Below are 21,603 nucleotides of genomic sequence, written 5' to 3' on the forward strand. Positions count from 1 at the left end.
GGACAGATAGACTAGACTAATGAACGTATAATATATAATTTTCTGGACCACGCCTGATTCTATAGTCTTTCTCTTTATAGTCTCTGTTTCAACTATCCTTTCTATATAGGTTCATCGCGGGGCTCAATCAAAACCTCGTTGACAGCCACATGCTCTGGTTGCCGCAGTGCATACACGATCGAGTTGGCCACGTCCTCGGCGTCGAGAACCTTGGCCCCCGTTGGCTCGCCATACTTCTTGATGGCCTCTTGATCAGTCGACATGCCGAGAAGTTCCGTTGCTGTGTTACCGGGCTGAACAGATGTTACCCGGAGCCCAGTGCCAGCCGTCTCGACACGAAGGCTTTGCAGCGTGGCCTCGACGAAAAACTTACTGGCCGAGTAGACGCCAAGGCCAGGGAACACCTTTCTGCCGGCGTCAGATGAGATGGCGACAATATGTCCCTTGCCACGAGAGAGCATTGAAGGCACAGTGGACGAAAGACAATGGAGCAACCCCTTGCAGTTGACGTCGACAGTGCGCTCCCACTCGTCCGTCTGCACATTGGCCATCATGGTGAAATACATGACGCCTGCACAGCTGACAAGGATATCAATAGGTCCCAGCTCCTCGCTGGCCCTTTTGATGAGCGATTCAACTTGAGCTTTGTCGGTGACGTCAGTCTTGTGAACGATCACCTTGGTTCCGTTCGTGGAGATCTTTGCTTTCAGGGCATCCAGAGCCTCTGTTCGTCGAGCTGCAAGAGCCACATGGACACCTTCCCTGCTTAGTGCAGTCGCCACAGCAGCACCGATTCCTGACGATGCTCCCGTGACGACGGCCACCTTGCCAGACAGAGGCCCCTTGGTTCGGACGCGGAGCGCCACACCATCACGACGAGGGGGATGGGAAAGCCAACCGCGGGCGTACCAATCGCGAGTGTACGTCTCGAACAATTTGCTGTCAGTCTTCGGGCGCTTGACGTCGTAAAGATCCAGCACTGACTGCGTCTTGGCGTCGTTGAGGACTGTGACGGCTCGAAGGAACTCAACCTCGGGCATGCCGCGGCGGAGAATGCCCGCAGTGAAGGAATCGTCGCCACTTGTGCCGGGGTTCCCTCTCCTTTCGTTCCAGTCTGCAACCCATTCATCCCAACCCATCAGGTCAGTTGGGTATCCGAGACCAGCCAGATCGTCGAGAAGTTTTGTGGCCGTCACCGGCTTGGGGTCTCCGATATGGTAAATTTTTTGATCAGTATCAACATGATTGGACAGAGTGATGATGGCTTGGCTGACAAAGTCCACTGGCGTCATCTCTGCGAGCCAGTTAGGGATATCAGGAGCGTGTCCGAGGTGGATCGATTCGACGAACAAGGCCGTCAGAAGATCATACGTGTTGGTCGACCCCAGAACACTGTGACCACTGATTGTACCTGGGCGGTAGATCTTCACAGGCAGACCTCGTCGGCCAGCCTCAAGTACGAGTTGTTCAGCAACCCACTTGGTATGGCCATACCCATCCAAAAGCTTCTCTGCGACCTCATCCACGGGCAGGATCGTGTCCTCTGGCCACCCCTCAGAGGACGGTGGAAGGACACCATTAGTCGAAACATGGTGAACAGTTGCGCCGCTTCGGCTCGCCAGTCGCAGGATCTCCTTTGTGCCACCGACGTTGGCAGTACGCATGGCAGCGTAGGGGTAAACCAAGTTGACAGTGGCACCAGCGTGAATAATCACGTCGAGATTGGATGCCAACTCATCAAAGTCTTCTTCAGAAAGCCCGAGGCGCTTTCGACCCAAGTTTCCGGGCACCACGTCAACCCTATCCATGATGGACGGATCCCAGATACCCAAGTCAAGGAGGTTTTGGCGAATCCTCGCCATACCACGGGACTCAGTACCATGGGATGGTCGAGCAAAACGAACAAGGCAAAGAATGCGAGCCGATGTGTTCTCGATCAAAGATTTCAGGAGGAACGCGCCAAGGTAGCCAGTTACACCGGTGAGCAGGATAGTCTTGGCTTCGCTCAGCGGGCACATGGTAGTCTTCGTGGGCTTGATGTCATCGGGGAGTATGGAATCAGCCTTGAGAACCGCAGGCAAGTCGGCTTGAATGGCCGCAGTGTGGCCATCCCGAGCAGCGCGGACGACTTCCACATGACCCTCCAGGGTTGGCCGTCCGGCTAGGCGAGCCACCGGCACCGGGAAGCCAAAGGCATCGGAAAGACGGCGCGCTAGGTCAGCCAGAGCCAAAGAGTGACCTCCAAGATCGAAGAAGTCATGTTCTGGTGTGATAACACTGGGAGGCAGATCCAACGAGGCAGCCCAGTTCTGGATAATAGTTTCCACCTTGATCTCCTTATTGCGCTCTTGCTGTCGCCCGTTGCCATTTGTCTTGACCCCCGACGGTCCGGGTAGTCTTTTGAGGTCAATTTTGCCTGAAACTTCGTGCGTGGGCAGCTCAGTGAGTTCGATCCACAGTGCAGGAATCATGTAGTGGGCCAGATGGGCGGACAAGGTCTTCCGGGCCACAGGGCTGTATCCTGACTCTTGCACGATAGGGTCAACACGGTCGCCCGGATTCTCCTTGTCTCTGACAAAATAGGAAACAAGCTGGCGCTTCAGGCCCTCGCCATGGGAAACCACTGCGCAGTGCCTGACGGCCAGATACTTCATGACAACGCTCTCCACTGCTCCAGGCTGAACGCTATAGCCGCGTACCTTGATCATGCCGCCAACTCGTCCTGTGATTTCCAACAAGCCTGAGGGGAGCATTCTGGCCAGATCACCAGTTCGGTACATGCGAGCACCTGGGGACAGGTCGAAAGCATCGGGCAGGAAGGATTTGGCTGTGGTTTCGGGTAGGTTGAGATACCCTCGAGCAAGGAGATGGCCACCGAGGAAAAGCTCACCACTAGTTCCAGGCTCAACCTTCTGAAAGTTTTCGTCGAGGATATAGGTATGCTTGGGGTCCAGAGGGGGCCCAACCGGACAGACAGAAGCGTCCTCGGTAAGCATTTCCCTAATATCGCCACATGCGATCTCGTGCGTCTCGCTGGCGCTATAGCAGTTCAGCAACCGAGTGTTTGGAAGTGCACTAATGGTCCGGCGCGCCAGATCCGCCATGACAACCTCGCCATTCAGCCAAAGGGTGCGCAGCTCGGGAAGGCGGTCTCCAAGCTTCGAGTGCCGAGAGAGGACTGTGGCCAGGAGAGTCGGTGTCATTAGCGTCTCGGTGATTTTCCGAGATGCCAACAAATCAACTAGAGCAACTGGATCGTAGCTCACGTTGTCAGGCACGGCCACAACAGTAGCTCCCCGCAGGAGAGGACGCAAGATCTCCCAGATGAAGAAGACGTTGCACGCCACGCGGTCGCCCGGGTGAAGATTGCTCAGCTCAAATCTTAGGCTGTAAGAGCGAACCGGGGCCCTGTGCGGGTTGGCTATTCCCTTCGGGCGCCCTGTTGTGCCTGAGGTGTAGCACACGAATGCAAGCCGGTCGAGGTCATCGTCGGCAGGCAATGCTTGGTTGGTCTCGCTAGCAGGTTGTGCAGAGCCCTCAGAGGTGGCGCTGGGCTCGTCAAGAACCACAAGGGGAATTCCAGGCTTGATCGAGCCAGCGTAGGCCCGGTGAGTTACCACGACGGTTGGGTTGGCATCGTCGATGACGTCACGGAGAAGCTGAGTAGGATATGCGAGCTCGAGGACCAGGAACGCACCGCCCGCGCGGAGGGCGGCGAGACAGGCAATCACGTAATCGGCGCTACGTCCCAGCAGCACGCCGACGAGACTGTCTCGGCCAACGCCCTGCTGTCGCAAGCGGTTGGCAAGAAGGCCAGTTTGTCTCTCCAGCTCTGCATACGTCAGAGTTGTGGTCTCGTCTTCTAGAGCTACAGCGTCGGGCGTGGCGGCTGCTTGTTGGCAGAACAGCGCCGCCAGGTCCTTGTTCATATCCAGGACCGTCATCTCTGAAAGCGGAAAAGTAGCCTAAAGGGACTTGATGTGGTTTCCCGAGCGTCGGCGTAGAACAATCCGCGCGGGCCGGATACTACCAAGAATGGCCGATGCTGTGGGTCTGGACACAGGTGCAGAGACTTGAAGCTGTTGCAAACCTCTTGCCGATGCGTGTCAGAGTAGAGGAATGAATAGAGAACAGGTCCCTTTCGACTTCAACGACAACGTACCCCTGATGCGATATACTTGGAAGTTGTGGGGGTCACAATTCGCATCCGAAGGTTGCCGCAAAAGTGGAACTAACTTGTTGACTGGAATAGTTATTTATTTTGCAGTATGCCCCGAAAAGCCGGAGGGGCCGCCTTCTTGGCTGTGGATAATAAAATGGAAGCTCTTTTAGTCGCGGCCTGTAGTAGTAGCAAGTTGTGTAGGAGCGAAAACCGGCGAGCCGGGTCTAGATGCCAATCAGTGTGCTAGCAGACCGGAAGAGACCGCAAATCGTTCGAGCCAAGTGTTTACGTGACGTCAGGCCGAAAAAGTAGTAGCAGCCACTCCAAGTGCTTGTTGCATTCTTTGCCAAACGTGCGCGGAATTTATTGAGCAAGCTATGGCAGACTGCCGACTCAATAGATAGATCCAGGAGTTTCTTTTCGCTTCTGCATGCAGATAGAAGATGTCCTCAATGCTGTTGTCGGTGCCTGGCCATAGCTTGCTAAATGTTAAGTAGAGTCAATTTCCCCACTCTGTCAGGTCCCTAATGTGGAATCTACATTAGGGCCAGCATGGATGGGGCGACCGGCTGGGCGGGGCGCCGGGGATGGGGATCACTATCTTTACTGCGTGAGTGTCCAATGGATAGATCCAGAGCGCCCATGTTTAACGGTTAACACCTACCGCCCATAATGTACCACAATGTGCCTACTGGATATGAAGGAAAGTACGACAAACCCCTGTGGAAGCTGGCGTGTAGAGGGGCAAAATGGTGGGGAATGAGGGGCAGAAAGGACCGATGGGTGAGCTACGAAGTACAATTTGAGGTCAGAAAGGAACTCAGAACATAACATCCCACCCGGCGACAGGCTTTATGGTTGGAGGGAAATTGACAGCAGGTAACAGCTGAGGAAGATGGTTTGGTGGGTATGAAGTATGATAAGTAGTAAACAGATTGCGGCTGGGCACTGTCGCCAACAGTTTCAATGGACACCCAATGGATTGACTGCGGATAGATCCGCTATGTTGATTGGAAGCCAGCAGACTGGGAAGCCTTACGTAAAGCTGTATGTATGTAAACATGGATGGAGTAGAGTTTGGGTTGGGTATGATTGGGGGAATAGTCAGTGGTGCATGTGAAAGGACTTAATTTATACCAGTCAAGTCACCAAGACAAGACAACCAATAGCGATTCTACTTAGTTTGTTTGTCAAGTAGGTAGGTAGCTTCTTGACATATGCTTCCTTCGTCTTCGCGTTTCCTGTATCGTTACAAATTACTGGCTTAATAACATGTAGCAACTGTCATGATAAACCAAAACAAGGCATGCAATGTCATATTCCCTCTCCCGAACCCAAACAGAGCATACACCAACTCTCGCCTCGCCACAAGCCAATAATATTTCTCACTTGGGTTCATTTAGGGAAAACAACAAGTAAACTAAAATAATCAAATTAGTTAGCTCAGCTTTTTTATTTATTTATCTACTTTTTCTCTCTGACTTGCCTCAGCAGTGCATGATGCGACGGTTACAGTAAACCTTACGACTCCTGACAACGAGCCACCGGCTGGACATGTAGTCTTGGCGTTGCAGGAGCCATCGGTGTTGACTGTGCCTGTGCCGCTCAATTTTTGACAGGTGGCGGCAAACGCAAGTGGTGCGGCCAGGCCGGCGACAAAAGTGAAGAATATGATAGGCTGCATTGGTTGCTGTGAAATAAAGTAGTTGGAGTAGCTGTTAGAAATAGCAAGAGGTACCAAACATGTTATATAGTATCGCGCACAAAGCCCCACATTCGGCCCCAGTTGCCTTTGTTGGATGGTGCGGTTTCAATGTCCCAGTGTCATACAATCAAACGCTGTTCTCACATGTCATGGTGGGCATCAGGCTAATGGGAACCAAACCTCTGATCGCGACTGACTTTCTTTGATCCGCGTCATGCCCAAACAGGACACCGACGCAATGCCGGCCGATTTCGAATGCATATCTCGCCCAAATCCCTTGATGCTCATGGTAAATCCACATTTGCGGACAGAAAAGAGGTTGATAAGCGAGGCCTGATGCCTCGGAAGGGCCTCGTTGTAGGCCCAGATGGCGTAGAGAGCCTCTGCGCAACAAACAGTAGTATACGTACACCTCTCCAACGTCGATGAAGGAAGAGTCCTTTGAAGACGACCGTCCCACCAACGTCGTAACCAACCCCCATCGGCTGACCAACACCATGAATCGAAAACATGGCGGCCAGCATGAGCCTCGCCAGCGCGTGGGTACGAATCTAGAGAGGAACAAGCCATTTGCTATGTAATATCAGATGACAAACACAAGTCGCATAATCGAGGCTATTCATATTCCTGCTCAATCTTACTAGTGTTAGTACTCACTTCAGACAATATATGTTAAATTACCAATTTTGTGTTTCTTTTTCTTTTTACTATTTGACCGCTTTGAGCATATATCCCTGGGGGCCATACGACTACGACTACGACTACCACCACCCCTTCCCCTAAAATTAGGATCTTTGCCGAGCAAGCTATTAGACTTTTTTCTTCGACAAGATCTTTACTACAAAAAAAATACCCGATTCACGTACTTGAAATCTTGTTTAACCATTTTACGCATGGAAACCGCTTTACATGTCAATCCAATACACATGTCCTGGCATGCACATTACTGTATCCAAATCCAAGGAAACCCCAGAACAAAACCATTTTCACCGACGGAATCACCAGATACCTAGGTGACTCTAAAGCTTACTGATGTATGGCTTCCTGGTTACTATTGGCGGATCTGAATCACTCAAGAAAGATACAACTTATGTCACACGGTCAACAACAACAACAACACAAAAAGGCGTGGGGCTCTCTTTTAACTTTTTGTTAATTAATTGATGAGACAAGTTCCGCTAAGCTAAAGGAAAATGTAGAGAATTTTAACATGGAGTGACGAAAACATGAGCTACTTTCCCGAGTGCGTCTTCTCGTTGCCGATTATGAAACGGTCATAGGATAGAGCTAGTCATTCACTTCCTGACAGTCCAACTTCCCTTGGTCTCGTGTATCTGATTGCGACATCATATACCATATCTCGCCACTCTGCGCTCTTGGGATCGAGATTACAGGTACATACCGATCCACTCGTTGACACGCATGGGCACACCACGATGCAGCTATCGTCACTGTCAGTAGGATGGCAACCAGAGCAAAAGAAGTGTGTGACTTGGCCGCTGCCATCTCTGAACCTGAAGTTGTATATGGGCTGGATTTTCATGCAGCCTGTGCATCCGTAGCCGAGTAGAGGCATGGTTTTGGCGTGTTGCGGTTGAATTGGTAGGACTGAATAAATTTAATGTGGAAATATGCAAGATTCAACTTGTCAGTTGGTTTTTAAGATCGGACATAGCAATGCAAGGCGAAATCTGAATCTTCGTAACCCCATTTTGACTGAATTGATTTTTATTTATTCATTAAGGGATGACATGGTAAGACTTGCTCCCTTAGTATAAGAACAAAGACTTGAATATTTTTGCATCTAGTGAGCACAATCGAGTCCGACAAAGAATTGTAGGCACAATGGGCTCGAGCTGGCCAAGATGCTTTGTCAAAGCATCTGCCATTGTTACCGAGGGTTTTCATCCGGACAGGTTAGCCATCCATACGTGTAACGAGTCCACAGATCATACCGTTGCTCGGGATACGGCGCACAAAGACCAAGTACGGAAATAAAGTAAAGGGGATTTGAAGTATATTCTCTCCGAAGAATTCAATAACCCAGCATTTCATTTCGGCAATCAGGTGCCATTTCTCCGCCTTCCGCCACCCTTGCTCCTCTCAATGTGCGCCTGAAGAACCTTCTTGGTCTGCACCAGACTACGCTTCTGCTTGTGCTTGGCCTTGCCCAGAGTCATCAAGAAGTTCTTCTTACGCGCCTTGTCCTTGTTTGTAGTAGAGCCACCACGGGCCTCCTTTTGAGACTTGCGAATAGCCTTGGTGGATTTGTGCTCCTCCCGGTCGGGTTTGCCTTCCTTTGCCAGTGCGATACGCTCCTCCTTGGTGCTCTTGCGGAGCTTGCCCGGGAGCTCAATCTGGTCCGCCGTGAGTGCCTCATCGGCATGTCTCTCCTCCAGCTCGCGAAGGCGCCTGGCGGCGGCCTTGTTGCCCGCGCCCATCGCCTTTTCGACCTGTGCCTGTAGTCGAAGCTCCTGTAGTTTGGCAAGGTCCGCGGGCGTAAGAATAGTAGTGGTTGCAAGCTTTGCAAGCCTCTCGGCCTCTGCAGCCGCATCGATCTCATTTTCACCATCCTCTTCCTCCGAATCATCTGCTTCTGCGTCTCGCTTGACCTTCTTGAGCTGCGGTGCTTCGTCCTCATCCTCACTGACATTGATCCAGCCGCCCGAGTCGGTGCTCACAGAGGAAGCAACCTCCCACCCATCGTCATCCTCATCATAATCGCTGTCTTCTGCATCCTCCCCATCCTCACCGTTCTCAGGAAGACCCTTCTCTGCCCTCTTGCGTTTCTTCTCCTCTTCTTTCCACTTTGCGAGCAGCTCAAGACCCTCAATGCCACCGGCCTCGGCCTCACCAAACCGCCTTTGCTGGATTTCTCCGCTGCGAAGACCCATGGTTGCGTCCTTGCCTCTGTCCTTCTTACGCAGCATGTCAGCACCTACCTCGCGGTAAAGCGAGAGGAGACCGTTGGCAGCCATAACCACGCCCTTGTCCTTACTCCGGCGGTACTGGACCAGATCCTGGAGCAAGGTCTCGTTCATGGCCAGATGCTGCCGAACACAGATCTCGCGGATCGAGTTGAGTCCTGCAGCTGCAACCTCTGCTGCAGACGCTTCGCTGACAAACTCATTCGCAATCTTGATAACGAGAGGTTCAAGTGCGTCGGGTGGAACAAGATTGTGCGTGCCTTGTGCTAGAGACGCAAGGAACGAGGTGACGGATGGTTGTTTCGGGGTAAGGTACTTGGTGAACCATGAGTAAAGCTGCACCATTGTAAGCTTATGCAGACCCACCAAGCGCGTCACTAGCTGAAGAACAAGGAGCTTGTTCTCGAGTGACATCTTGTTTCTCGTGCTCTGCAGGTGCTTATGGAAAAGCGACTCGGCAAACCCTTGAGGATCGTGGAGCAGATGAAGCGCAGAGAAGTTCAGGGGATGAGGCGCCTGCTTCTTCTTCTCTGCTTTCTTGACCTTGGCCACCGCGGTCTTGAGTGCCTTTTCCTTTTTCTTGGTTTTCTTGTTGATACCAATTTGATGCCTGACTCTTTTGAGGTCTGGAGTGGCATCATCATCACTGCTTTCATCCTCAAGCTCTTCACGCTCCTTATCTCCGCCCAGGAAAAAGCGCACGCCGCCCACAATAACCTTTTCGTTATCAGAAAGACACGCCTCCTTCATAACGTCAACCGGCTTCGCATCGGTCCATATCTGTCGTTTCCATAGCTCTCTAGTAAGCTTGACCGCCCAGATTGCCTTGGATGAGGTTCTGTCGGATGTGACGAGATTATAGAGGACGGTCTGGATGGTCCGGTTGAGGCGGTGATTAGTGGTCTTTGAGTTGGAGTTCCTCAAATCACTAAGAATCTTTTGGAAGAGCAGAGTACGCAGGCTCTTACTCGGAGTCGAAACGAGTATGGGAAAGAGTGTAGTTAAAAGGCTTGTGGAGTCGATGATCTCCTTCCGCCTCAGTAACACCAAACTTCCGGCAATCTTGTCTCTTAGGTCGCTGTCAAGGACGGCGTGATGTTGCATCAGGATCGTCTTGAGGTCATCGGGGAACTCGCGCAGGGAGTCGGGGTAGCAATCGGCAGTATGAGCGATCAGGTCGATCAGGTCGTGGAAAGACTGGGCCTGGTCCGCAGATGCTGTCGACGGGGACGAGAAGAAGATCTCGCGCTGTGAGACATACTGCTCATACTGCCTCTCAAACTCATCTTGGTAAGACCTGTGGACATTGTCAGGATTATTCGTCCATTTGAATGGAGGTAGTCAATACTTGACATGGACATTGGCACGCACTTTGGATCTCTACGGATTTTGTACTGCAGACTCGCACTGTTTTGAGTGTTAGCAATGAGTAACGGAGAAATGTAATCAATGCCGTGGATAGCTTACAAGTCGGCGTCGATTTTCTCGAGCGCTGCAACCTTTCTTTTGACCATTTTGACGGGGGAGGCGGGATGGCGCCGATGTCCTCTACAATTAAGAAAATCACCACTTTCTTCCCTCACCAAGACCTTTTCCGCCTTTGCGATTTGGAAATTTTCTAAATTTTGCCCGAGCGATATTCTTATCGATAGCGCTCGCAAGGGTCCCCGCCGCCGTTGACGGGGGAGCTGGCATTCGCATGGCGGTAAGCTGACGAGTGGGCCTAGCTGTTTCTCCTTCACGCTGTTCTGTTCCCCAAAAAGGGAGGTCAGTCTTGAAGCTTGGGTCGTTCGAGGCTTAGCAAGACCAGGATGGCTGCGGCTTAGCTCAGCGACCTATTATAGCAGACACAGAATCAATCAAATCTCTCAATCCGCCTGAACAATTCCCACAAGAACTTCGAGATTCGCAATCTTGTCAGATCATGGCAAAACAAGCTAAGCATGATTTGCATTAACCCGCCAGGCATGAAAACAGAAACATTCATGGAATTGCAAGTGAGGTGCGAAAAAAACAAAACAAAAACAAAAACACACCACCGTCAGATTTCGCTAGATCTACGCGCCGTGAATGGACTACGGTACGGTACGTACCATTTGTGGGGTTACATCAAACCGCCAGAACTTTTTACACTTTGCGGCTGAACTGACATTTGCTCACCTGCCATCTGCAAGTGTTGGCGCGATCGGCCCAGTCCTCTCAAGCATGGAAGATAAATACGGTAAGCACGATGGCGGCACGACGGAATGGAAACCGCTGGGCGTATTCCAGTCCTGGCTTCCTGAAATCCAGTTCTAGCACTGATTTAACCGGTGGTGCTACATTGGGTGGGAATTAAGGCGTTTTTTCTTTTCTTTTCTTTTTTTTTTTCTATTGCATTTTTCATTTTGTCGGATTTGATAGCTCTGCTTCATTTGGTCTGCATACGATACCAGCAAGCGCTGATTCCGCGGCTATCTTTCAACCTTTGTTTGTTCGAATTTCATCCCTTGTTCTCCCCCAATATTTAGCCAATGACAGATTTGAGGTAAACATGGATAGTGCTGTCAATTTAGCTGGGCGTTTAGGAGCCGCAACTAGCATACCGTTCCTCTCGTCTAGGAACAGAAACGCGGGCTGCTTTGCTTCATTCTCAATTGTCATCATGGCTTGGCATTCGGGTTGTCCAACCCACCATAATTCAACACAATGCGCAGTAGCTGTTGCCTGCTGCGCCCCATCCCAGATGACCCGCAACCCCTCAATTGCTACCACGCCAGGTCCGCCATGCGTGCAGCCTTACCATGCAACTTACCTAGATAAGTTAATAAGTCACTCCGCGCCTCCACTGAAATGCACTGCTTCGGGCGGGTGAGCACATCGCCAACACAACACCGAAAACAGCTCTAGCTCTGGCCGTTTCTCCGGGCTTGACTGAGACCAGTACTTAACAAGGACTCCCTCCGAACTCCATAGCCTAGATCCAGTTGGATTGGATTTAGATCCACCTCGTTGAATTGAGTTTGTCTAGGACACATCCCATCATCGGCCTCGCCCATATCAAGACGTTCAATCAAATAATTTATACACCACCAGGCATATTTATCGGCCTGGTACAAGGGAGGCACGCCTCCCATTCCGGGATAAGAATGTCAAACACAGAAGCGCCTCTACCAGCTGCGAAGATTGGCCGCCCAGCACAATGGAACGAATCCAAGTCTCGCAAGCTGGCGAGATTATACATGTACACGACCTTGCCTATAGAGAAGATCATCAAAGCACTCGACGATGGCTTCTTCAAGCCAGGGTAAGCATAAATAACAGTGGTGCATGCATTCAAACCCACTGACAAGCATCAAATCAGGCGCAACTCGGCCCAAAAGACGTTACACAAGATGTTAGGCCATGATCCTCGGCACTTGCGCCCAGAAGGTCGTGAAGAGATGAATGAGCGGATAAATGGGCTATCACGCTTCACCAGCCGCAAGAGAAACAGACCAGACACGTCACGGACAACTGCAGAAATCATTAGTCCAGTTGATCGAGGCAATTACCAAGCTTACTGCGACAAGGAGACCATGGTCAAGAATTTCGACTTACACACTCTCAAAACCCAACCGGCTGAACTCCACGACTTCAAGGTCGAGTCACCATCTGATTATTCACCAGCTGCACTAACAGCGCCGTCTCCTGGTGTACACTCCCTCAACGCCTACTCGCCTGCTGCATACTCCCCATACCTGTCTCATAACCCATGGCACCGCTCCCAGATGTCGCCGCTACACATTGACACATCCTATGGAGCGCCTACCCCGAACACGCCATCTGGAGTCGAGTCTCATGCAAGCTACAAGGACGATCTATTCGTACCGAAGCCTCTTGCGCAAAGCAACACTGTGCTCTCGTCTTCGACAACCGCCACCACAGCCAGCATTCGCGACCTCAAGGAACGATTGTCCACGGCGTCCACGACATTTGCGAAGCAGGTGTCATCTCTTATACGCCAGTGGACGATAGGCAGCGAAACAAACTTGCCCCTTCAGCCCCGTCCAGGGGCAGGTAAAGTGACTGATCCGAATCAGATCGAGGAGGACTTGTGGAAAAGGCCTCTCCCTGGAGAGTTCTTTAAGGCCGTTGACATGTGTGATCAAGATCCGGACAACTGGCAGGAGATTGCGGATATGATATATACTGTTTCGGACTTCTGGCTTCTGCCCAACAGCAAACTATCCGATGTGGCCCGGCAGTATTTGGAGCATCCAACACCGGCTGCTTTGAATGAGCGGGACTATTTCGGCAACACCCTTTTACACCTCTTTGGAACCTATGTGGTGGATGCATCAGATTGCGACTACGTTTTCCGAGAGATGATTTTGCCAGCAACGACAGAACAACTTTGTGCGACAAACACCGGCAGTCAGACATTCCTCCACGTCCTTGCTAAGCCATGGTTTTCAGGGCTGGAGGAATCCACCGCGGCCCTTCTGCAGCTGCTTTCATATGTCCAGGTTACATGCCCCAAAATCTTGACGCAATGTGACGTTTATGGCCAGACCTTCTTTCATCATATGCAGTCAATGATGCAATCAAACCCAAACGGCCAGGCGACAATGTCGACAATTTTGCAAATGTTTGACAAATCACTCATGCCTCAACGCGATGCCTTTGGCATCAAGCCAATTGTCGACTCGAACTTTGCAGCCCCCAGGAGACAACATATCCCGCCGTTATCTCCACTGGCAGAGGAGATGGGGTCACCAACGTCGAGCATCGGGGCGGCATGGCCAGGGCAGGAGTCTCCGTCAGAGCGTCTTGCCAAGCACACTGCTTTGATGAAAATTGTTACAGGGGCCGACAACAATCCGTCACTCGAGGACGAGGAGGGACGGAACTGCCTCCACTGTCTGGCCGAGGTTATCCTCGATAGCGACAAGCTGCAAGAGAAGTGTGCTTCGCCAGCTAATAGTCGACGGCCTCCCAAGAGGGCATACGATCAGAAAGGCACAGAAAAGTCGCCAAAGCAGGGACCTGGCGACAAGACAGTTGACAATATTGTCAGTCAGATCACATATGATGGCCCTCTAGCCAGCCGTCTGAAGTATCTCAAGGGTCTACTCAGCTGCCCTGGAATAGACCCGAATCATTACAACAAAGACGGCAATACCGTTCTCATGGCGTTCATTCAACACATTACAGACGTGGACGAGGACAAGCACCGAAACTTGGCAGCGATTTACAACACGCTGATTGACGTGGACGGCAAAGGCCGAGGTCCGATCCTCGAGGCCCGAAACCGCAACGGAGAGACACCACTTCTCATGGCTGCTAGGCTGGGGCGAAAGACAGCGCTGAAGACACTACTGGAGCGAGGTGCCAACGTGCATGCCCGCGACGTGAACAAAAGGGGAATTTTGGACATTATTGACGAGCAGTTGGGGTCTGTGGAAGCAAGACAAGACACCGCTTTCTACGGCAGGCTCGAGGCTTGCAGAGTCTTGCTCACGGGAAGATACAAGGAAGACTGGGCCGGTGGAGATGAAGTGTGCCAGAAGCCCGGCGTTCTTGATGAGTGGCAGGTGCGCAGTGTCAGGTGAGGAAGACATGAAATGGTGGTTGTTATTTGGGGCGAATATTAGGGAGATTTACGACATTCATGTGTATTTGGGCGTGTTGGGGGAATTATTCATCTGTTTTGGCATGTAATTTAGAGATACCCGATGTTGTGACTTCATTTTTTTTTTTCTCTTTTTTCTTCTTTAATTTGGGACGGTGGAGAAGGAGACGGCGCATTATGGTTGCAAATGGTTTATGAGAATATCATGACTACTCTTTTTTTTTTCTTTTTTTTTCTTTTTCCACTATCTCAAATGATGTTCTGGCGTAGAGAAGACGGGTTTTTGAATGCCTACATACAAACTAGATTAGCGAATAGTGACTGGCGATACAGAACAAAGACACCTGCGCACTACAGACCAATGTACCTACACAGGAGCCCGTTGCCTGCAAGGTACTCTGGTTCACCCCCGCATCCCCCACGTCCGTTCAACGGCTACCGATCGGTTATGCTTCGCCCGACCGACCTGAGCCAGCTAAACGTCCGAATTTGAACAACCGCGAACCATTTTTCGATATATTTATCAGTCTGTTCATTGGATGTTCTGTCTTGATTCAAAATTGGACTGCTTGTTATTCGGTTGTTATAATAAATAGCATTGCGTCGGCCAACCCGCATCAAGTCTGGGAACATTCTGATGCTCATGGTTCCCAGGATAGCCAGACCAAGCAAACTTGTATTTCAACAGGCTTCGCAAATCGCAGTTCATCTTGGGTCTTCCTCTTTCACATCCGCATACCAGAAAATGGCAGCCACAACATCATCGGCACGAGACCCTGTCGTTGAAGCTCTTCAAGAGTTTACAACGTCAGTACTGTACTCTAAATTGGGATTTCCCCCCCTTGTACCGTTTACGCACTGACAAGGCCCCAGATGTGATGTATCGGATGCGCTCTGCAAGCTCAAGTTCCGCAACGGAGGCTTCCTCTCGGGCATAACCATGTGGTCCCCGGAACGTCAATCTGGAACGACCAAGATTGTCGGACCGGCGTACACGGTCAAATACGTGTCTAACAATGACCCGACCCCGAAGCTTTCGTCTCACTATGTATGGGCTTCCTTGGACGGTTCGGTGGTTGAGCACATGGTTCTTGATGCACCGCGCCCCCACCTGTTAACCCCTGAGGGGGAAAACTGTCGGGGCGCAAGAAGAAAATCGGGTGGCATCGCCGGCTGACTCTGATCCCTTGTACCATGTAGATCGACTCTGTTCCCCCAGGCGCCGTGATCTTTGTTTCATGCCCTCCGAGAGTGCCGAATGCCGTCTACGGCGGACTGATGTCAACTCGGGCCCAGGCCAGTGGTGCTGTCGGCTCGGTCATAGATGGCCGCTTCAGGGATGTACAGGAACACAGGGATCTGAACTATCCGGTTTGTTTTTGTTTATCCGAATCTCCTATTTCGCCCATCCACTCCACGCACACTACCAGGTCTAACCAAATCACCTTCAACTCCGTGCACGTGCAATTAGATCTTTGCGCGCGACACAGGGACCGCGCCGCCCGCCGAGCTGGTCAAGGTTGTTGGCGTCAACGTCCCCGTCAAGCTGGCTGCGGAAGATCAGGACATGACGATCAATGCGGGCGATTATCTGATCGCGGACCTCAATGGCGTGGTGGTGTTGCCTAAGGCTCTAGCTGAGCAGGCCTTGCCTCTGATGAAGAAGCAGGTCGAGGCGGACTCCAAGATGGCCGAGGAAATCAAGAAGGGGATGACATTTGCGGAGGCGAGCAAGAAGTTTAGAGGTTAGATTCGGGATACATCCTCGTCCTACAAAGGCCGACTTCACCGGAGCAATCTAAGGGGTCAAAACAAATACCAAGAGGTTCTTAGTTGGGGGAGAAAAAGAGGATTTCCTTGCCTTGCTGTGGACAATGATAGAACCCCTTTTCTGTCTGATTTATGATCAAGCTCAAGACTGATTGATTAATCTGACTTGTTGTCAAGTGAGTAAAAAACCGCAGTCAGGCAAGTGGTTGATTTCGACCAGTATGATTACTCAAGCGATGTCTATGACTACTAAAACCAGTGTTGTACTGTTTGAAGAAGTTTTGATCCGAATGCCTTTGGAGACTGGTCCGCGTGCTGTTGGCAGCCTGCAACTGGTCACTTGCAGCAGCTTATCCACCTTCCTACACTCCTATTTATGACAGATGGGGGCCCTCATGTATCATGTCTTCTGCCGAGCGAGTTTTTGACGATAAGCAAAGTAATTCAACGTCACAACCTTTCGAGGAGAAAATTTGGACAATGTCCGGCAACGGAGATGGTGGTTTCAAGCCCACCTGGAGCTTTGCAGGCCTTGGAGCCGGCACCGCAGCGTCCACAACTAGCCGGGGGTCGAGGCGTACATCCACAGGTACCAGAGGAGGAAGAAGCAGCCCGACACCATCGGCGGCACCTTCACAGAGAAGCGTGGCTTCCAAATCAACCCGCCGCACATCGCAGCGATCCACGACTGCGGCTTCGTCTTCCGCCTCGACTTCTACTCACAAACCGAGAAACCAGCCCGGGGAAGATGCCGATGAGAAAACCATCACGGGTCGGCGACGCCTCACTGCCAAAGGGGGCAAAAGTGGCACACGAGAGTGCGCCGTCTGCACAGAAGAAGTCCCAGACTCGGGCTTTCCCACCAGGGCCATCACCAGCGCCTGCAGCCACGGGATAAACACCTGCAAGACCTGCCTGGAGACGTCGATCCGCTCCGACATGAACAACAAATACTGGAATCGCATATCCTGCCCCGAATGCGGCGCCTCTCTGATCCAGGAAGACGTGGAGCGGCACGCAGACCCGGCAGCCGTCGAAAAGTACCGAAAGCTCAAGGAGAACGCCGACCGGCAGGCGTTGCCCAACTTTCGCTGGTGCGCCGCGGGCTGCGGCGCCGGACGGGAGCACACCGGCGGGCCCAACCAGCCCATGATGATCTGCCAGCAATGCAACGCCAGGTCTTGCTTCAACCACGAAAGCCGCTGGCATGAAGGGTTCACGTGCAGGCAGTGGGACAAGGTCACCGAGCCGGACGACGAGTCCGTGGCGTCGACAAGAAGGGCTCCCACTGTGGCACGATCTGAGGCATCTTCCACAAGGGGCTTACCGGGTGCTGCGTCTGACGCTTCTTCGAGGCGGGTGGCACCCATGGCGGCGTCCGCGTCTTCCTCCTCTCAAAGGACGCCTCCTATAACAACCCCGGCTGTATCATCGCGAGCATCCGTACGCTTAACCAGTACAAGGACCACAAGCGCATCAACACGAAGCACCGTGTCTGGAACATCAAGTCTGCCGAGAGCAACATCGCCGACACCAAGCCAAAGTGACTCGAGAACCGTCCGTTCTGCACCAACCTCAGCTGTCTCGTCTGCCAGCCACATCTCTCGCCGCACACAAGGCAGCAGCAGGACTTCAAGGCTAGGAAATTCATCAGACCGCCAGCTCACCGAAAGGAGGCTGATCTCAATCCGAGAAGAGGAGGAAGCAACAAACATAAAGTTCAGTATGGAGTTGGCCAAAAGGCTACAGCTAGAAGAAGACAAAGCCACCGCAAAAGTCTACGAGGACGAAAGCCTAGAGATGGCGCGGCAGCTTGCCGCCGAGTTTGCGGCCGAGGAGGATGCCAGCCGGGAGCAGCTCAGCCTGGGCCTCGCACGCCGGATGCAGGAGGAGTGGGCCGCCTTGGACGAGGAGGAGAGAGAAAAGAGCAGCGCAAGCATGGCGCGCCGCCTGCAGGAGGCAGAAGAGGCGTCCCTAGTGAACACGGACTTTATGATAGCCCAACGGCTGCAGCAGGAGGAGCAGGCAAAAACCCGCCGCGGAGACGAGGCCGGCAGCCAGCACTGGTATCCTGAGCTCCGCGGCGGTGGCATCTCTCTGAGCCGGCCGCGGTCGCCAAGGCACAGAAGGGACAGCCGAGGACGCGGCCGCGACCAGGAGTCCCGGCATCGCTCCGGCAGAGATCACGAGACACGACACCGCCATGGACAGCCGGGCTCGGTTGACCACGATCGTCCGCACACGCGGCGGGAGGGGCGAGAGCGCCAAGACGCCCACGAATCTCGGCGGCTTTACGAACAACACAAACAGGAATGGGAGAGGCGCGCTCGCAGAGAAGAGCAACTCGGGGCACAGAGACGCCAAGACGAAGAAAAAGAGAAACGTGAACAAGCGTCCCGGAGGGAGGAGGCACTGAGGGAGCAAAAGAGAGAAGAGCTGGCGGCTGCCGCGGCCGAGCGAGAGCGGGTGCAGCAGACAGCAGCTGCTGAGATGAAGAGCAGGAGAGAGGCTGCACGGGCCGAGAGGGCGCGCATGGCGGCCGAGCGAGGCATCTACCAGCCCACTTCTGGTGCTGATCAAGCCTATATGCAGACCGACGCTATCCAAGAGGCCAAGAAGAGACGCAAGCAAGAGCGGGCCAGCCAGGCGGCTATCAAATCGCTGTCGAAGCCTTGCCCTGAGTGCAAGTTTGATACTTTTAAAGCTGAAGGATGGTGAGTTTCCCGCTTGAGGGTTCGCAGCCGCGAATGGCAAAGGCATACTTCCTATCACCCGAGATTCTCTCCCATTTAACCCTCATTCTAAGCAAGAGCGCTCTCAGGAGACTGCTAACACGTACATTCCAAAATAGCGATCACATTACCTGCAGCGCTTGTCAGAATCAGTGGTGCTGGGTCTGCCGATCCGCCTGGACAGATATGGGCTGTTCAAATCTGGGCTGTGCTGGAGGATAAAGAGATATGAAAGATTAATGCGGGACTGTATCGTCATGATCGGGGCCTAGGTGGGCGGATATGAAAGCGTTGTTGTTTTGTTCGGCGAACTGGTAGCTAAATAGCTAGTTTCCTAGGTTTGCGTAGAGATATCTCGGCCCTTGACAAATTGCGGTCTATCAATCCTTTATTTTCAGCCTCTATTTCCCACGACATTTTGGACTGGTACCTGGGATCTACTATTACTGTACAGAATTCTCCATTCTAACACAATCGAGGCCACCCCATATAACACCAGTATCAGAGAAAAGTACGCTCTTGAGTGAGCGTTCAACACAGATTTTATACCTTTCTTTATAGCAGGCCTTCCGAGAGGCTTACTCCCTTCCAAATGGATCAGTATGCGGACAAACAAGAGACTCAAAGAAATCTCTTCTCCGGCTTCAGCAAAAGTGGTAGGGAGAAGCGGTGCCTGGCTGAAGTTGCTGGAAATTTACACGAGACTGCGTCTCCAGAGTTCAAGGAGGCCGATTTGAGGACATTTAATCAGCCAAAGAATGACCACAAGGAGTGGACTCCCGGGCTTTTGCTAGTCCGGTTTTCTTGAGCAAAACCAGGTTGCGTGATGTATCAGGTGGGCAAAACGTCTGCCCACCCCATCTCGACGTGCTTGACCAGGCTTGCACGCGGATGAATCCACGAGGATGCAGCAGGCTTATGCTGTGCTAGGCCGCTCATCTCTGGCCGTACGAATAAAGTCCTTGATCTTGCGTCCGGTTCCGTAGAGTATATCGACCTTCGGCTTGCAAAGATGATGTCTGTCTGAGGCGCGCCGGGTGTTCTCGATCACTCGTGGCAAAGAGCTGCTTACCACAGTTTTGAAAAGATTCTCGATACCTTCGCAATTTTTGGCGGAGCACTCAAGGTATCTCTCAGCACCAATGGCTCGCGCTGCCTCCTCGCCCTACCGTATCACACAGAGCCCAATAATCAGTGAGATGCTCATGCAAGACGGAGATATATCGCTCGCCAGGCTTGTTATATGGACTCACATCATAACGTGAGACGATCTTGCACTCCGGAATAAATGCAAGTTCAAGATGAGGCCTCCGGCGGTCACTCTTTAGACCTGCAAGAAATACCGGTACGCCCTCGGCATTTTTACGAGCATCATCTATCCACTACAGGATCGAGATTAGCGGTTGAAGTGACCGTAGAGATCTATATGACTTTTCACCTGTCACTTCACTTACACGAGTTGTACAGGAAGACAAAGAGGCTGAGTCGCCAATAGAGTAGCAGATAACAATTGCATCCCACCAACTCTGAGCAAGATAACTAATGTCACTCTCTTCCTGACCGCCACCACAGTCGTGTAGCTCTAGGAGGCAGGAGGTGCCTCCAGCGTATGGGAGAAGGATCAGATGTAGGTCTTTGTTGGTGGGATTGTACTCTTTGTCGAAGTGGGCGGTGACAAATTGTCTAGGGAACGTAAAAACTTATCATCAGCAAAAGCATACGGGGTTAATCTTGCGTTTCCCCAGAAAAAGTAGAGATGATGGCTTTTACTTGATCAAGCTGCTCTTTCCCACAGTCGCATCGCCGACAAGAGCGATTTGCATGCGGTAGTCTCCGGACTCGGTGTCCTGTGGGCCCAAAACCCTGGGCCGGTCATCCTCCATTGGCGGAGGCCCGTCGGGGGTAAACATGGAGCTTAAGCGCGATGAGAGGCCATGGATTGTCCGGTGGTTGGCCCCATTCGGAGTTCCTGACCGATCTGACTCCGTAAGCTTGTTGAGATTGAGACTCAGTCGCCGTGGGCTCATATCGGCACCTCCTTGAAAGGTGGAACGTCGACGTAACGAGAAAAAGACGTCACCCAGGGAAGTTCCTGGGCGTTCCAAATCAGGCCCATCGGGACGGTTACTTGCTGTTGAGCTCTTGCGGCTGCGTCTGGAAAAGGCTCGCGTGAGGATATCAAGGCGTGCTAGCTTTCTAGGTGGCTCTTGCGCGTGATTGTTTTGGTCATTGTCGCTGTCAAGATCCATTGGCAGCTGTTCAGGCTGCTTCTTCTGCAGTTTCCGGTGAGTATGCTTTTCTTGCGAGGGCTGTTTCCGTTGCGGGTGTCCTTGGATCTCCTGTTGCTGCTGCTGCTCACCGTATGGCGGCGTGTCAGTTCAAGTCTCACAAAAGCCAAAGTTGTGTCTTGCTGTTGATAAAGTGGCGGAGTTGGCCATGTATTGCGGGGCATCCACAGCCAAGAGCAATGCCTGGCCTCATGGTTTTCCATTTGGGCAACCGAGATAACCCAATCAATGACAAGAATTGGATTCTGGTAGCGATCAATACCAAGTGCATAATGGCTGTGAAAGGAAGACCGACGATGATCGCTCTTTCCTTGAAAGATATATCTCCCAACAACACCATTGCCATGCTACTCACGCCCCGCCGCGTGCATCCTGAAGAGACAGAAAGATGCAGTTGCCTCAAAGGGATGAGAGACATAAAAAAAA

The 21,603-nt window shown here is 52.1% G+C and overlaps 7 protein-coding genes across 7 annotated transcripts in view; 3 read left to right on the forward strand and 4 right to left on the reverse strand.

The window, feature by feature from the left end:
• Positions 1–101: 101 nt before the first annotated feature.
• Positions 102–3,944, reverse strand: PpBr36_06430 (uncharacterized protein; the record flags this gene model as incomplete). The annotated part of the gene is made up of 1 exon (XM_029893575.1): positions 102–3,944. One exon carries the CDS (start codon positions 3,942–3,944, stop codon positions 102–104), a length of 3,843 nt encoding a protein of 1,280 aa, XP_029745619.1.
• A 3,214-nt stretch (positions 3,945–7,158) lies between these two features.
• On the reverse strand, positions 7,159–7,443 carry PpBr36_06431 (uncharacterized protein; the record flags this gene model as incomplete). Its single annotated transcript, XM_029893576.1, has 1 exon — positions 7,159–7,443. One exon carries the CDS (start codon positions 7,441–7,443, stop codon positions 7,159–7,161), a length of 285 nt encoding a protein of 94 aa, XP_029745520.1.
• Positions 7,444–7,930: 487 nt separating this feature from the next.
• Positions 7,931–10,308, reverse strand: PpBr36_06432 (uncharacterized protein; the record flags this gene model as incomplete). Its single annotated transcript, XM_029893577.1, has 3 exons — positions 7,931–10,091; positions 10,166–10,201; positions 10,262–10,308. The coding sequence occupies 3 exons, from the start codon at positions 10,306–10,308 to the stop codon at positions 7,931–7,933; spliced, it is 2,244 nt and encodes a 747-aa protein (XP_029745523.1).
• Positions 10,309–11,922: 1,614 nt separating this feature from the next.
• PpBr36_06433 (uncharacterized protein) lies at positions 11,923–14,367 on the forward strand (the record flags this gene model as incomplete). The annotated part of the gene is made up of 2 exons (XM_029893578.1): positions 11,923–12,080; positions 12,138–14,367. The coding sequence occupies 2 exons, from the start codon at positions 11,923–11,925 to the stop codon at positions 14,365–14,367; spliced, it is 2,388 nt and encodes a 795-aa protein (XP_029745522.1).
• A 618-nt stretch (positions 14,368–14,985) lies between these two features.
• PpBr36_06434 (uncharacterized protein) lies at positions 14,986–16,137 on the forward strand (the record flags this gene model as incomplete). The annotated part of the gene is made up of 4 exons (XM_029893579.1): positions 14,986–15,194; positions 15,261–15,435; positions 15,588–15,758; positions 15,859–16,137. The coding sequence occupies exons 1-4, from the start codon at positions 15,025–15,027 to the stop codon at positions 16,135–16,137; spliced, it is 795 nt and encodes a 264-aa protein (XP_029745525.1). The 5' UTR covers positions 14,986–15,024.
• Positions 16,138–16,637: 500 nt separating this feature from the next.
• On the forward strand, positions 16,638–19,111 carry PpBr36_06435 (uncharacterized protein; the record flags this gene model as incomplete). The annotated part of the gene is made up of 2 exons (XM_029893580.1): positions 16,638–18,871; positions 19,009–19,111. 2 exons carry the CDS (start codon positions 16,638–16,640, stop codon positions 19,109–19,111), a joined length of 2,337 nt encoding a protein of 778 aa, XP_029745524.1.
• A 694-nt stretch (positions 19,112–19,805) lies between these two features.
• PpBr36_06436 (uncharacterized protein) overlaps positions 19,806–21,603 on the reverse strand; it is a gene marked incomplete at both ends in the record, with an annotated part of 2,546 nt that continues 748 nt past the window's right edge. The window contains 4 exons of the mRNA XM_029893581.1: positions 19,806–20,054; positions 20,143–20,271; positions 20,344–20,572; positions 20,660–21,240. Of these exons, the coding sequence (XP_029745527.1) occupies positions 19,806–20,054; positions 20,143–20,271; positions 20,344–20,572; positions 20,660–21,240 (1,188 nt within the window). The remainder of the gene's footprint in view (positions 20,055–20,142; positions 20,272–20,343; positions 20,573–20,659; positions 21,241–21,603) is intronic.

The sequence above is a fragment of the Pyricularia pennisetigena genome (genome assembly GCF_004337985.1).
Source record: "Pyricularia pennisetigena strain Br36 chromosome 4 map unlocalized Pyricularia_pennisetigena_Br36_Scf_6, whole genome shotgun sequence".
NCBI lineage: Eukaryota > Fungi > Ascomycota > Sordariomycetes > Magnaporthales > Pyriculariaceae > Pyricularia > Pyricularia pennisetigena.